This window comes from Astyanax mexicanus, chromosome 10 (assembly GCF_023375975.1).
Source record: "Astyanax mexicanus isolate ESR-SI-001 chromosome 10, AstMex3_surface, whole genome shotgun sequence".
Lineage (NCBI taxonomy): Eukaryota > Metazoa > Chordata > Actinopteri > Characiformes > Acestrorhamphidae > Astyanax > Astyanax mexicanus.
The window spans coordinates 22,127,931-22,141,384 of record NC_064417.1 but is presented as its reverse complement, the minus strand read 5'-3'; the positions used below and the strand labels follow the sequence as shown (position 1 = coordinate 22,141,384).

General features: G+C 37.2%; 1 protein-coding gene across 1 annotated transcript in view; it reads right to left on the bottom strand.

The window, feature by feature from the left end:
- Window positions 1-4,930: 4,930 nt before the first annotated feature.
- The window catches only part of aff2 (AF4/FMR2 family, member 2), a 384,893-nt gene continuing 376,369 nt past the window's right edge, over window positions 4,931-13,454 (bottom strand). Inside the window, exon 21 of the mRNA XM_049484505.1 lies at window positions 4,931-12,630. Coding sequence (XP_049340462.1) covers window positions 12,509-12,630 — 122 coding nt within the window. The 3' untranslated portion in view covers window positions 4,931-12,508. The remainder of the gene's footprint in view (window positions 12,631-13,454) is intronic.

Here is a 13,454-nt window from a genome sequence, read left to right as displayed (position 1 = left end):
AACTAGAGAGTTTTAATTTTTTAGCCAGGGCTACATGTATTTAAATAATTGTAGTCTACGAGTCACTTGCTGTCTTCAAATGCCAACTAGAGACTCAACTTTTTTAAAAATTAAACTAATTAAACTAACACTTTTCAATGCGAGTTTTGTCTTAGAAACAAAACACACCCCTTTTTGAACTTGAATATTGCATGTAATTTATTCTGAAATGTACTACTCAAATAATGAAATTAAAAGTACAGTATTATGTTATGTAGTTATTACAGAAAGCAGTGTAAAGTTTTCAGAGTGAAAGGCAGAACAGAAGCAGCTCAGTCTTCTTATAACACAGCTTTATTGCATGAGCCACTCTCATTTAGAAATTTTAGTACAGTAGTGAAGTAGTTCTACAATACTCTGGTAAAATTTCTGTCTGGAGGCTACTCGTCAGAAACTCCTGTTTTTGACTGAAACTCTAAAGCAGTGTCTGTGATGCTGAATTACTAAAAAAAAAATATTATTATTATGAATCAGCCTAAAAAAACTAAATATTGGATTTATAATTTGACCATTGGCCACATCGGCTCTCGAAATATCAGTATCAGCCTCGGTAAAAAAAAAAAAAAAAATATATATATATATATATATATATATATATATATATATCTGTCAATCACTACTGTGGAATTTAATAGCAGTCTGTGGAAATCACAGGGCATCTCACAACAGGATATTATCAAGATACATTGCCCATGATAATAGTGATATCACGATACTGTAATTTTTTGTTATTTTGTATATCGCAAGACAGTTCTTTAAGATTCTTCATGGCTTCTGTGTTACTGAGGAGGATAAAATACTCCAAAATAAAGCGAATACCAGAAATCAGTTCAATAGAATAGGTTCACCCTATTCAAATCTTGGCCGAATCTTCATCTTCATCTTCAACAAAAAATTTGATATTCGACACCATCGATAACCTATTGATAATATATCTAAAAGAGTACAATAAAACAGTATCACAATATCGATTGTGATATATTGTATTTTGTCCCACTCCTAGTCTGACCGGACTCTGGAAAGTTATTCAGGACTATACTAAGCATGTTCAGAATTTTTTAACTGCCACAGCATTCAGGACAAACTGTGCGACTCAGCAGCTGATGGTTCAGTGTGCGCTGCTGTCATTTCCCTGAGCGTTCTCAGAGTGTCATAAGACTGTGTGATTACACAAGCTGGGAGTTTAAAAGCCCCTCGACTTGCGGCGGAACAGTTATTCCAGGAGCTGTCAATTAGCGCAGGCCCAGCTCACCGGCCGATCACTCATGTCCCGCTCATAAAACTATTACACATTTCACCACTCAAATGATTCCAAGGCATCATGTTAATGAGAGACTTTGACTTATAAATTTGCACCTGTAACCTGCAGACATGTAACCCCGGCGCCTGAAAAATTACCTCGGCGGTGCGCGGTGCCATGGAAATTTATCTTAGCGATGATTTTATTGCATGGTTACCTTAGGCAATTAAATCAATAAATCTGAACTGTCAGCACCCTGGCACTGTGCCAGGCAGAAATGAAAAGCTCAGATTCAGTAAATAAAAGGCTTCTGACACATCATTTGGGACATTATTTAGCTGGCGGATTTCTTAACCGGCCTAAAGGAAATGGGAAAAAACGCGGTGGGGGGATGGGGGGGGGGGGGTCTTTATTGGACGAATTCAAGGAGCTCGGCTTATTCTTGTGCACGAAGAAGCGCATAAATTAATCAGGCATGCTTGAGCTTACAAATTCTCCAAGTGATGAATAAATAAGGAGCCATTAGTTTCATAAAGAAGGCGCTGTTATGAGGACCAGTAACCACAGGCTAATTTATATGAAAACGTGTAGTGTGTGTGATCACAGGGATTTATTATATGAGGGAAAGACATATATTAAATTCAAGGTCCCTCCTGGCTTTGTGCTAACATCAGCACAATCGCTGCGTTAGCGCCCTATTTCTCTGTTCTCCTCCGTCTGTCCTGTAGGAAACATATTCACAAGGCACGTTAATGAGGCCACAGGCAGCTCCCAACAGTTCCTCTTGATCCATTAGGAAAAAAGCCAAGATTAAAGAGGGAAAACTTAAACTGCACTGTCAGTGGGTAACGTGATAGCATCAGAACTTTAGTTTGGTCCATAAATGTCATTACATAGAAAAAGGTATATAGGGTATGTTAGGATTTGATGGTTTAGCTGGTCTACAATCATCATCAACCTGACCGAGCTGGATAAACAGTAAGACCAAGCTCCTTTATGCTGGTTGACCAGCATATTAAGCAGCACATACACCGTGCTGGTCAGAATGGTCAACTAACCTGTTTTTTTTTTGACTGGATAACCATTTTTTTTAAACCACCTTAACCATCAGAGACCAGATTAGATCATGCAGTGATCCAAATATCCCATCATTAATGCAAGATCTTGGAAAAAAATAATGCAACACTGTACAGAAATAAATGTTGTAAAATTGCAGAAGCTTGTGGGAATTATGTCATAGCCAATGCATGCCGTAATCAAAGCTGAAGGCGATCCAACCAAGTATTAGTATGTTATTGAATGTTTTGTCTTATTTTACACCTGAATTTATGGCTGTATTCCACGGACACACTGCACAGAAAACTTATATTGTTTGTAAACTATATATTATGGTGGATTGTGGTATGTTTCTGTGCAATGAAAATGTGTAAATAGGGCATAGTTTTACTTTTACAAAGTAATGTAATTTGTCCCACTTATTGACTAGGCTCCTAATGGGCTAAATAGTTCGCTACCCATATGTATAAAAATTGCTTAAAAAATTACTTAATGCATAAATAAATGTACACTTATAATTACAGACATGTTTGTCTTTTACTTGCTCTGTATTTAAAACTGAAACGTGAACCGAAAAACTCTTTCAAGCTCTTCCATTTGGCTCATACCAGTTTTATTCAGCATTTTTATACAGACATTAAACATTTAAAAACAGCATAACTACATCTCAGTTTTTTGTTCATTACATTTGACAGTTTTATTATAAAATAAACATACAATAGGCAAAAAAGAATGATAAAAAAATTGCCGAACTTGTGCAACACATTGGAAATACAAAGCTAACCAGGCAGGAAGATTCTTTGATACATAACGCATTTTAAAATGAATTCTTACAACTATACATGTAGAAATTCATAGCATTGCAGGTGCCCTGCTCTGTACAAAGAAACGAAAAAAGAAGAAGAAAACAAAAAAACAAAACCGAAACTAAAGTCTACAGCATGCCAGAACACGGAAATCTTCTGTCATTGCAGTTACTGTGTACAATATTTCCCATTTTTAATGGTCCGTACCCCAATGAGATAAAGGCGATTTACTTGGAGTAGAAACCCTCTGCTTTCCTCCCGTTAAATCAGCGTCCTTTACGCAATAGGTAGCACTGAAGCACTTCTATAAAGTCCAAGCTTCTTGGATCTGATCTTGTTTCACTGTAGGTTTAATAGCTGACCTGCATCAAATGTCCGGTCAGTCAAGTGGCGAGTTTAAAAGTGTTAAGTTTTTTTTTACAGAGAAAGTTTTCTCTGTTTATTTTACTGTAATTACAAAACACCTGCATCTCTTGCGTATCAGAAATACAACCTCTAACGTACTCCTAAGTGACAGAGATTGCGGATATCATGTTTCTAAAACCGAGAGGAAAACCAACATCCATTCTGTTCTCATCATTTCCTGTAAGGCTAATTTACAAACACCTGCTCTTTGGAAAATCGCTCCAGGTTTGATTTGATTTGAGTTCCAGCTGCTGGCAGGAGTTCCAGCTGCTGGAATTTCTCGATTCTTGTTCTGATGCATCACACATGTATTATTCCAGACATTGCCGTTCGGTTGGTTTAATGGCGGTTAACAGTCCATGTTAAAGGGAGAGTTCAACATTTTCCTGTTTTACAACCCACTTCAGTTTAACCCAGAGTCAGAAATATTCATAAGTGATCATTTCTCCCACTCAGTGCAGTGTCAACGACACTCAGCGTAATGAAAACGTGCAGAAGCAGATCCTCTGAAAAGAAGTGGGTGAACTCGATTTATATATGATTGCATAAATGAAATAACAATGATTGGATGGTTATTGTGAAGCAGTATTCCATTCACACTAACAGTAAACACCTGCAGCTCATACTCATATGACTGATAGGCTGTTTACACTTTGCAACAACAGTCATTTTTAATCGGATTATGTTCAGGTTTCGTGTTCCAGGTCACGTTAAGAATGACTTGATACAGAATAGAATATAATAGAATGCAAAAACCTTATCTTTATTCACATTTTAACATAATGTCAATCTGGCAGATGTTTAGAATTTCGTAATAAATGGACCAATATAAATGCTCCATAATTACTTTAAATAAAATCCTTTAACAGTGAACTCTGTTAAAAGTTAAGAAAGAGTTTTGCTTCTCCTGTAAAATGGTGGGTTAACGGACACAAAATTTTTGTTTAACATTTGTTCCTGAGGGATGACCAGATGAGAGGATTATAATCAATATTCGATGGGATTCACTGCAATTTTAAAATAATTTTAGTGAATTATTTTTATTCACTTTAGATTTTTGGAAGCAAAACAGCTTTCATATTCTTTAACTTTTTTGAATGAAATCAATTGTAAATATAAAATGCTAATAACATGCTAATGCAAATTGTAAACCCGGAGTTTAAAGCCCAGGAGTTTTGGATGGGATACTTTTACACAGGAAGGTTGGGCAATGGCATTATTTTTGGTATATCTTATCACTTTTGGTACCAAAAACATTGTACAGGTCTGTGGAAAACTGTAGTATTGTACAATGTAACATTCAAACATTTGAATCTCAGATTTTTTCAAATGGTTTATTGAGAATTTGGGGCAGTATATATATAACAGTATATATATATATATATATATATATATATATATATATATATATATATATATATATATACTGTTATTTATTTCTATTTCTATGTCTAGTCTTAATACCTGTTCGAGAAATTGCCCTGATGGTCCTCTGAAACCTGACCAAATAAATGTAGCTGATATTATTTTTGTCTATAATTTTTAAGACCTGCAGACAGAGGCAATGGGTCTTGTTGAGAAGAAAAATGTCAAACCCTCCCTTTAAGCAGGACGTAAATAGAATAAATGCCTTCTTTCTTTCAGAAACTCCTTTAGTGTCAATAAGCTGTACACTCGGCTTTACAGAAATGAAAACAACTGACACCCGGAATGATGGTGGAATGACTCAAAGTGGAAATGGGATGAAAGCAGCAGAATGGAGTCTGAATACGAAAACCATACGCCGGGGATGAGAGATTACGTTAATCCGCAACGCTTCAAGGCAACAGATCGAGTAAGGTCAAACGCAACACCTTGATCCGATACAATCCTTAACATCAAAAGACACAAATGATGGAGCACCACTCTGTACTGTACATAAGAAGACGAAACTAGACTCAACAAGACTGCGAGTAATTGCTCCTCGTTTTTTTTAATGGACGCGATTTCTTTAGTTACAAGGCAGTTTGACTGAAATGAACGATGAAAAAAAAACAATAATCAATTTACATATCAAAAAGGAAGTAGAAAACAACACCTCTGATGAAGTTAGAAATTGCCCTCTGAACCACTTGAGCGTAGCTGTACCTGTTAAGAACACAGCCTCACGGAATAACTTACGATAACCTTCTGATAATAACAACAACACTGTCCTTGAACTGGAATAAGAGCTACATTTTTTGTTTTTTTTAGGCAATCAGAAGGCTCATAATGAACTGGAATTAAGGACTATTCAGTGTGGTGTCCACCGTACTACGCCACTAATTGTAAATATCACAGTGCATGCTGTTTCTTCTTCAGCGCGGGTTCTGGAAGATCTTTAATTGACTGACATGATGTGTTGTGAGTTTGAGAGTGTTGACACTGAGCTATTTACATGATTCGTTTGCAGAGCAAACAGAACGTCTCCTGCTGAGACCACTTTAATTGGATATTTTTTTATTATTATTTTCTGTCTTTTTGCCCTCTTCCCTCATTCTACAGCAGAGCCTGACAAGAACTGTGAAAAGAATCAGAAAGAAGGAGCTGCTACACGGGCTGGGCACTGATTACAGTGCTGTTGCAGAAGGTAAATGTTGTTCTTTTGCTGATTGATGAGGAATTGGAGCTATGCAATACATTTTTTTAAAGTAACAGCAATAAATCAGCTTAATCAAATAGCTAAATCACCCAGATTTAGCCTAGCCTAGCTTAGCATTCTGGTCAATCATATACAGTGAATTTTCTCATGAAAAACTACTAATCACAAAGTATCTACATATTTTAACCAAAGCTGTAGCATATTGCTAGTCAAACTGATCAGCTGTAAATATGATTTAATATAATATTTTTATTCTCTTGTTTGGTCCAAATGTGATATACTGAACAGCAGCGATGTACCTTCTTCCACTAAACTTTGTATCGCTCTAATATGAATAGAACCTTTAATTAGTAATTGAATAGAATTAGAATTAGATCATTTATCATCTACAAGTATTAAAATTTTGTCTAAAATAATGTGTGTAATCATTTTTAAATGTATACAACATTTTCATAATACCCTGTCAGTACTGCATTCAAATTAAGTGCCTTAAAGCAAAGATGACGGCAGGTATGGCTACAGCAATATGACAAATATTATGTTTTTTTTTACTGTAATTTATTATTTTCTCATAATACACTGACATTTCATGGGGTAGCAGTGTGTAAATTGATCATGAAATGTTTTTTTCAGGAAATTGGGTTGGCTTGGGTAACAGGAATACATCATAGAAGGCATTAATACCCACAGTGGACATCATAGTGGATGGTAATGATTGTGACCGGCAGCATCTGGTTAGAGCGCCTGGTTTGTCCATGCATACAGACTTTGACAGAATGAAAGAGACCACGCATATCCTGCAGGTCAGTACAGCAGTCATACAAAAAGTCAGGGGAACTTGTGAGTGTTAATAAATTTGCTATTTTGTTGGAGATAAAATTTTGGTATGTTAATGATAATAATGTGACATTTCTGAAAGAGTTCTGTTCTTTTTCATAGTGCCAATTGTTGTAGCCATCTCTACAGCTGCCTGTGCTTCAAAGCCCTTTTTATATGTTCCTTAATTAACTATATGGTCGCTGTCCAATGAAAAACAAGTCAATTTTTTGTTTAATACATAATTTGAACCGACAAACTGTCCCTTACACTGTGCCAATTTTTTTTGATGAACCAAAAGACCAATGGAAGCACCTCATAATGATCTGAAATAAACTCTTTTTACATTGACTTCCATTGAAAATGTAGACGTTTTTTTCTCTGTCCTGTAAAGTTGCTGTTTTGGAGATCCTTGTTTTTCATTGGACAGTGACAATATGTAGTAACTATGCATATTATTGTCACGCCATAATATTATAGCTTTGCCTTTTCACTGGTTTAAACCATTTGATAAAAATGTCCTGTATATTGTGTAAAAAATTTCAGATAAATTATCTAGTATAATGGATTAAAATCTCTTTTCAAAATCTTTGAAATCTTATTATATTAACTTTTGTTATGACAGTGGCGATATGGTGATTAATTAATATTATGTTGATATTCCATAATAATAAGCATTTTTTAAAATATATTTTATTATTATTATTTTTTTACTATTAGTACTAATGCTACTATTACTGCTAAGTATTAGTAGGGCTTCTGTGAATTATGTTTAGGAATAGCATTGGGATTGCAGAGTCTATGATGATTTAAAATGCAGGCTTTCAGAGGAACGATCATGCGGGTATTAAAAGTGAGTGGTGATGCTGGAGCAGGTCTACGCGCAGCAGGCTGATGGCACCGCTGCTGGAAGGAGCCGGCGCTGCTTGTTGTTGATTAGCAGCCAGAGGGGCCCAGATTTTTTTGACAGACTGGCACGACTCAAACGAGCGCAGGAACAGCTGTGGAGCGAGCCACTTACAGTTTTACAAACCCACTACCCAACAAAAGAGGCGACAGTTGGTAACTTTGGACTGGAGGAGGGAATTTGATTATTTTCATATTTGCATAAAGAAAGGTGGGAGGCTTGCTTTCATGGCTGGAAAACAAGAGCGAGAGAACAAGGGCGTTTTTTTTGTGTTCTCCTACATGGAAAACTTTACCTGCACTAAAGATTTTGTAGTTGTAGTTTTATTGATTTGAGATTACGCAATTGATTGAATTGAACAGTTATATATTGCTATTTGCACATTGTATTTTATTGGGAGTATTGTGTGTAACAGCTATTGCACTATGATAAAGAAAGCTGAGATCTGCTGAGAACAGATCTGCAGGTACTGTCTGTCAATGCTAACCATGTAGAGCACTGCATGAATATACACAGTAAAATAACCTGGGTTAAATGGACACCTTTGGACACCGTTGAACGGCTCTCGACTGTACAATGTCTATTTACACACAATAATAAAATGTAGGTGTCAATTAAACACTAGTAATCTTTCTCTTTAGGTTCTAGAAATGCTGATTTGGTTCTAGGTTCTAGAGAGCTACTACTGTACTGTATATATATATATATATATACATATATTCAGAATTGAAACAGTGCTGCAGTTGATGCATTTTGAGGCATGTCTTTTGGCTGCTGTATATTATATACATAGTTTGTCTTTGCTTAGATGCTTAGATGACTATCCTTATCTATCTACATCTGACTGCTTGACTATTTGACTTTCAAACATTTAGAAACTGGATATAGTGGATATACTGTATAGATATAGCAGTCTAATTCCAACGCGACTGCTGTGCATCAAATTCAGCTACGCAGTTACGAGTCATTTTCTATCATCATCAGAGCAGAAAAGGAATTGGAGATGCATTCATTAAACATCTGAAAGCGTTAAAGCCAAAACGGGTATCACCATTGCCAGTATAAAGTACACAAATAAATAATCGTGGTCGTACGAAAAGGAAAACCAAAAATCGAATATACCAATATGGTATGGAAAAATCATTTAGATTCATTCTTGTTCTTAAATATAGACTCTAATAAATTCTCATTGCATACGCAGGCACTTTTGTATAATCTTGGTGAAATTCCCATTTCACGCACATATACTCTTTCTCTCTCACTCACATTCAGACTCTCGAAGATGGATCTGGTATGGAACTGAAGCCCACAAGCCCACTGACACCAAGACCGACGTTGTGAATCTGGCCGCAGCCGGCGAGACGCTCACACGCGATCCTACACTGATGGGGCGAAAACTGCACGGCTTTCGCCGACAGCATTACTTAATAAACAGTGCACTACTGAATTGATCATCAACATTAAGGTAACATCAATAAAGAGTTCACAAGTGGAAACTGCTGAAAGAAGATGTAGAAATTTCGCTATAGGCTACATGATATCAAATCGGTCTGGGTGTGCGAGTGTGGGAATGCCAGAATAGGAATCGACTTGGATTACAGCTGGCACTAAACTCTTTATAGATAAAAACTTAACATTGAGTGTTTTCACATCAACAACAACAGATATGCTGAACCCCTCCCTCACCCACCCTCACCTCCCTCCTCCCACCACCATATTTTTGTAGAAAAAAATAACCAAACAAATAAACAAACAAACAGAAAAACACAGCACAGAACACCTTCATAAAAGTGGAGTAATCATGGATGTTGATGGACTTCCTCAGAAACTAGAATCTAGAATACTCTCCGTGATCATGCAAGATTCAAACAAACATCGAATAGTTAAAGAGTTGCCATATAGAACACAGTCAGTTATGGTACAGATCAAGAAACGTCAAAAGAGCCATCGAGCCACGGAGACGCTGCTCTGCTGTGCCGTGTGTGATAATAAAGTAGGGAATCGTCCGTTAAACAAACTTCTGTTTCTGAAAAATTTAAGACATTAGACATTAGTAGTCCCCGTAAGAAATTCAATTCATTCAGCTTTTGGAATAAAGCCAACGTTACATAGTGATTTACAGTTATCATGGCACTGTCGAGTGCAGGAACAAGGCTGTTTGCTGATTAAGAGATGGATCTCATCTGACTGTTTAGGGTTTTTGCTACGCCTTGGACCACCAATCCCTCAAGACTCGTATTATGAAGCCATCAAGAAGCAATACTGACATGGAGAAGGATCACATACATGCTGGGCACCTGTGTAAACCTTCTTAAGAATGAGATGGTGCTTTACAGCAAATAGGGTGTACTTTGTACAAAAGAAAAGAAAAGGAAAGCTCAGACCAGGTCTGGTTTTAAAACAGAGATACCGTTGATCCATCTCAGCCATCTCTGACTAATTATCTAATCTACTGTTGGACAGTAGGGGCATATGCAGCAAAATCTCATTTTTCTGCTGTAATTGCTGTTAAAAAAAAATGCAGATTTGTTTACAACATGGCCGTTTCCCTTTATCTGCAGCTTGCTTTTATCACTCACATGAAAAGACAACAAGACGTTCTTCAGAGCGACGCCAGAGAACAACCACTTATTACTCCCTAGGGAAGCTTTCAGCTGACAGGCTTCAATTGCCTGTACATGATGTGGAAGTGGAGGATGAAAAACTTGAAAATGAAAAAAAAAAAAATCACACTCGCACATTAAATTTACAAAAAGGGAGAGAGTGTGCCATTCACTAAAAGTTTCTGTAGGGCGTGTTCACACTGCTTACCCTGTGTTCACACTAGCAGTCAACAGAGCGCCAAGTGACCAGTCATTTCCTATGAGAGGACACAATTTGTTGTCACAACTTGGTGACAAATGACAAGCTGAGTTTTCTCATCTTAATGCTGTGAATCTGATTGGTTCAACAGTTTTTTTTTAACCAATTGTAGATGTGGGGGTTAGAGGTCTACAGCTTCTGTTTTCTAAACTTTTGGTCCTTCCAAATTGTGTTCCTATTCTCAACAGTTCTTGTGTCTTAACTTCTATACATGGACAGTTTAAATCAGGGTCAGCAATTAGGTTTGGCTGCGGGCCAGATATTTTCCAAGCCATTATGTTTTTGGAAAATGAAGTGTAATGGGATGGAGTATTACAGACTAGTAGCTCTCCAGCCCAGAGGGTTGTTGAACCCAACTGCAGAACAGTTGATCTCAAAGCAGGTAAACCCAAGAAGAAAGAAAAAAAATAAATAAATAAACACACCGCTCCTCATGCGGGATCGAACCCGTGTCATCAGGGTCGCGGTCCAATACACTACCGCTAGCCTGGCTAGTGCATTGGGACACAGCCGTGAAAAAAACACCCTTATATAACGAGAATGGGCCACATGTTTCATGCTTGCGGGCCACATCTGGCTATTGCCAACCACTGATTTAAATAAATATATATAGTGTAAGTAGCTTAATAGGTTGGCTGCTAGATTAGCCAGCAAAACCAGCAAACTCCCCCTAGGAAAGCAAAAGTTGCAGGACACCCTTTTATTTCAGAAATGAAAGAGAAAATGAAGTATTGGAGTATATGTCAGGAACATGGCCACCATCTTTAAAGGGGCTATATTCTGTGTCCTTTGACATTCTTACTGGAGAAGTGACTTGTCAGTTGTCAGTGTGAACAGAGGATTACTCAATTGTAAATAGTAATAGTAAAAAGCTGATTTTGAGAACATTTCTCTGGTCTTTCTGAAATTTTTGGCCTGGGCTTTATTTTAAGCTGACTTTGGCGTGGTCTGCTTTGGGCATGGAAGCTATCTGCTTCTGAGGCTGGGTGTAGGGTAGCGTGATTGGTTCATGGTTAAAAATCTCATATAAGAACAGCTAGTTGTTTGTAAGTGTTCCTGTATGGTAAAATACCATAATTTCAGGAAGCACTGTTCGTTGTTTTTGAATTTTAAGTATGTATTTAGGGAATATACATAAAAGCAATAAATGGATATATGGATATATCAGTATATAAGTCCTACTATTTAAAAAAAAACACAGAAAAGTGACATTTCAAATTGTGCAATCAATCCATGCTTCAAATAGAATTCTTCTGCTTTAAAGCAAACCAATTATAACAAGCCCTTCCTCCAAATAGGCCCAGAACTAGACTAGACTAGGTGTGAACTTGTGTAAAAAAACAAAAGTGGTTCTTCCCTCTTTTCGCTCTGAAGTAGCCTTTTTTAAAACCATATATAATAGTGCATATGCCCTCTTGGTTGGCTCCTGTTTTAGTGTTCCACAAAACGACAGCATCTTACAGTCAACTCATGATATGGTTCCCTTTTACTCTGTAAAAACAGATGACCATGGGCCCCTGGGACAACCACACAGTTCAGAAGGCATGCAGGATGAGTGGCTGAACCCCCTCATCCACACCCTCTGTCACTCTCGGTCAGGGTCCCGATGGCTCGGAGATGGCAGTGCTGGTGGCGATACTGGTGGAAGGAGGAATGATGGAAGAAGGAGAGACGAGATGTGGAGATGTGGAAAAAGAGTAAGAAAGTGAGCTTGAGAGAGAGAGAGCGAGTGAGTGAGCACAGTGAATGCGCCAGCACTATAACAAATGGGCCTCGATCCGGAGCCAGTGCAGTCCTTGGCGGATGTAGCGCACCAGTTCCGTCATGCTGCTGTGTTGCGTCAGCGGTTCCATCACTGAGTCCAGCTCCTGAAAGAACTCTGCCAGGCAAAGAACACAAGAAAAGACAAAGAAAGACATAGTGAGTATGAGACTAAAGTAGGCGCAGGCAGTGTGGGCTCAGACCAGCAAGTGGAAAATACTTTTTTAAAGGCAGATTAAAGTCATATTTACAGGATTCTGTACACTTTTCAACCAATTAATTTCCATACTTTTTCATGGCTTTTCCATGCCTTCAAGGCACATTTTCATAACCATACAATTTTTTAAACAGTGCAGACATGGACAATAAAACCAAAAATCAAATAAAACTATCATCGAAATGGATTTTTTTCACACAATTTTTAATGATAAAACATGTTTCAGATCCTGAGAGCTCCATTGTGTAGGGCTAAATTGCTGAATTAACTCTGAGCTGATCTATTTGTTAGCTTAAAATAGATTTTCTCCACCGATAAACAGAAACACAAAGATTTGTAGACCAAATTTCCATAACTTTTTTTAAAACTTTCTGGGTATTTTTATTTATTTATATGTATTTAATGAACAAGGTTGGGTCCATAGATTTATGCTGTTGGTGCCAAATTCTGTGCCATTGATTGGATATAAACAATAACACAAACAGTAATTAAAATGTGTGTTTGGTAGATTATTTCTTTGTTGTAAGAATGGTAATAAATCTTCCTGGCAATAAATCTTATAGTGTTGGTATTTTCCTTTTAAATGGAGACACATTTGTAAGAAACATCCTTTTGTGGGATGAGCAGTAGAGCTATAGTATGTGGGTTGTGCCCATTATATAAGTTGCCAAATGTTCTATGCCATTGCCAAACAGCTTATACAGCTCTTGCTATTGACACTTGTT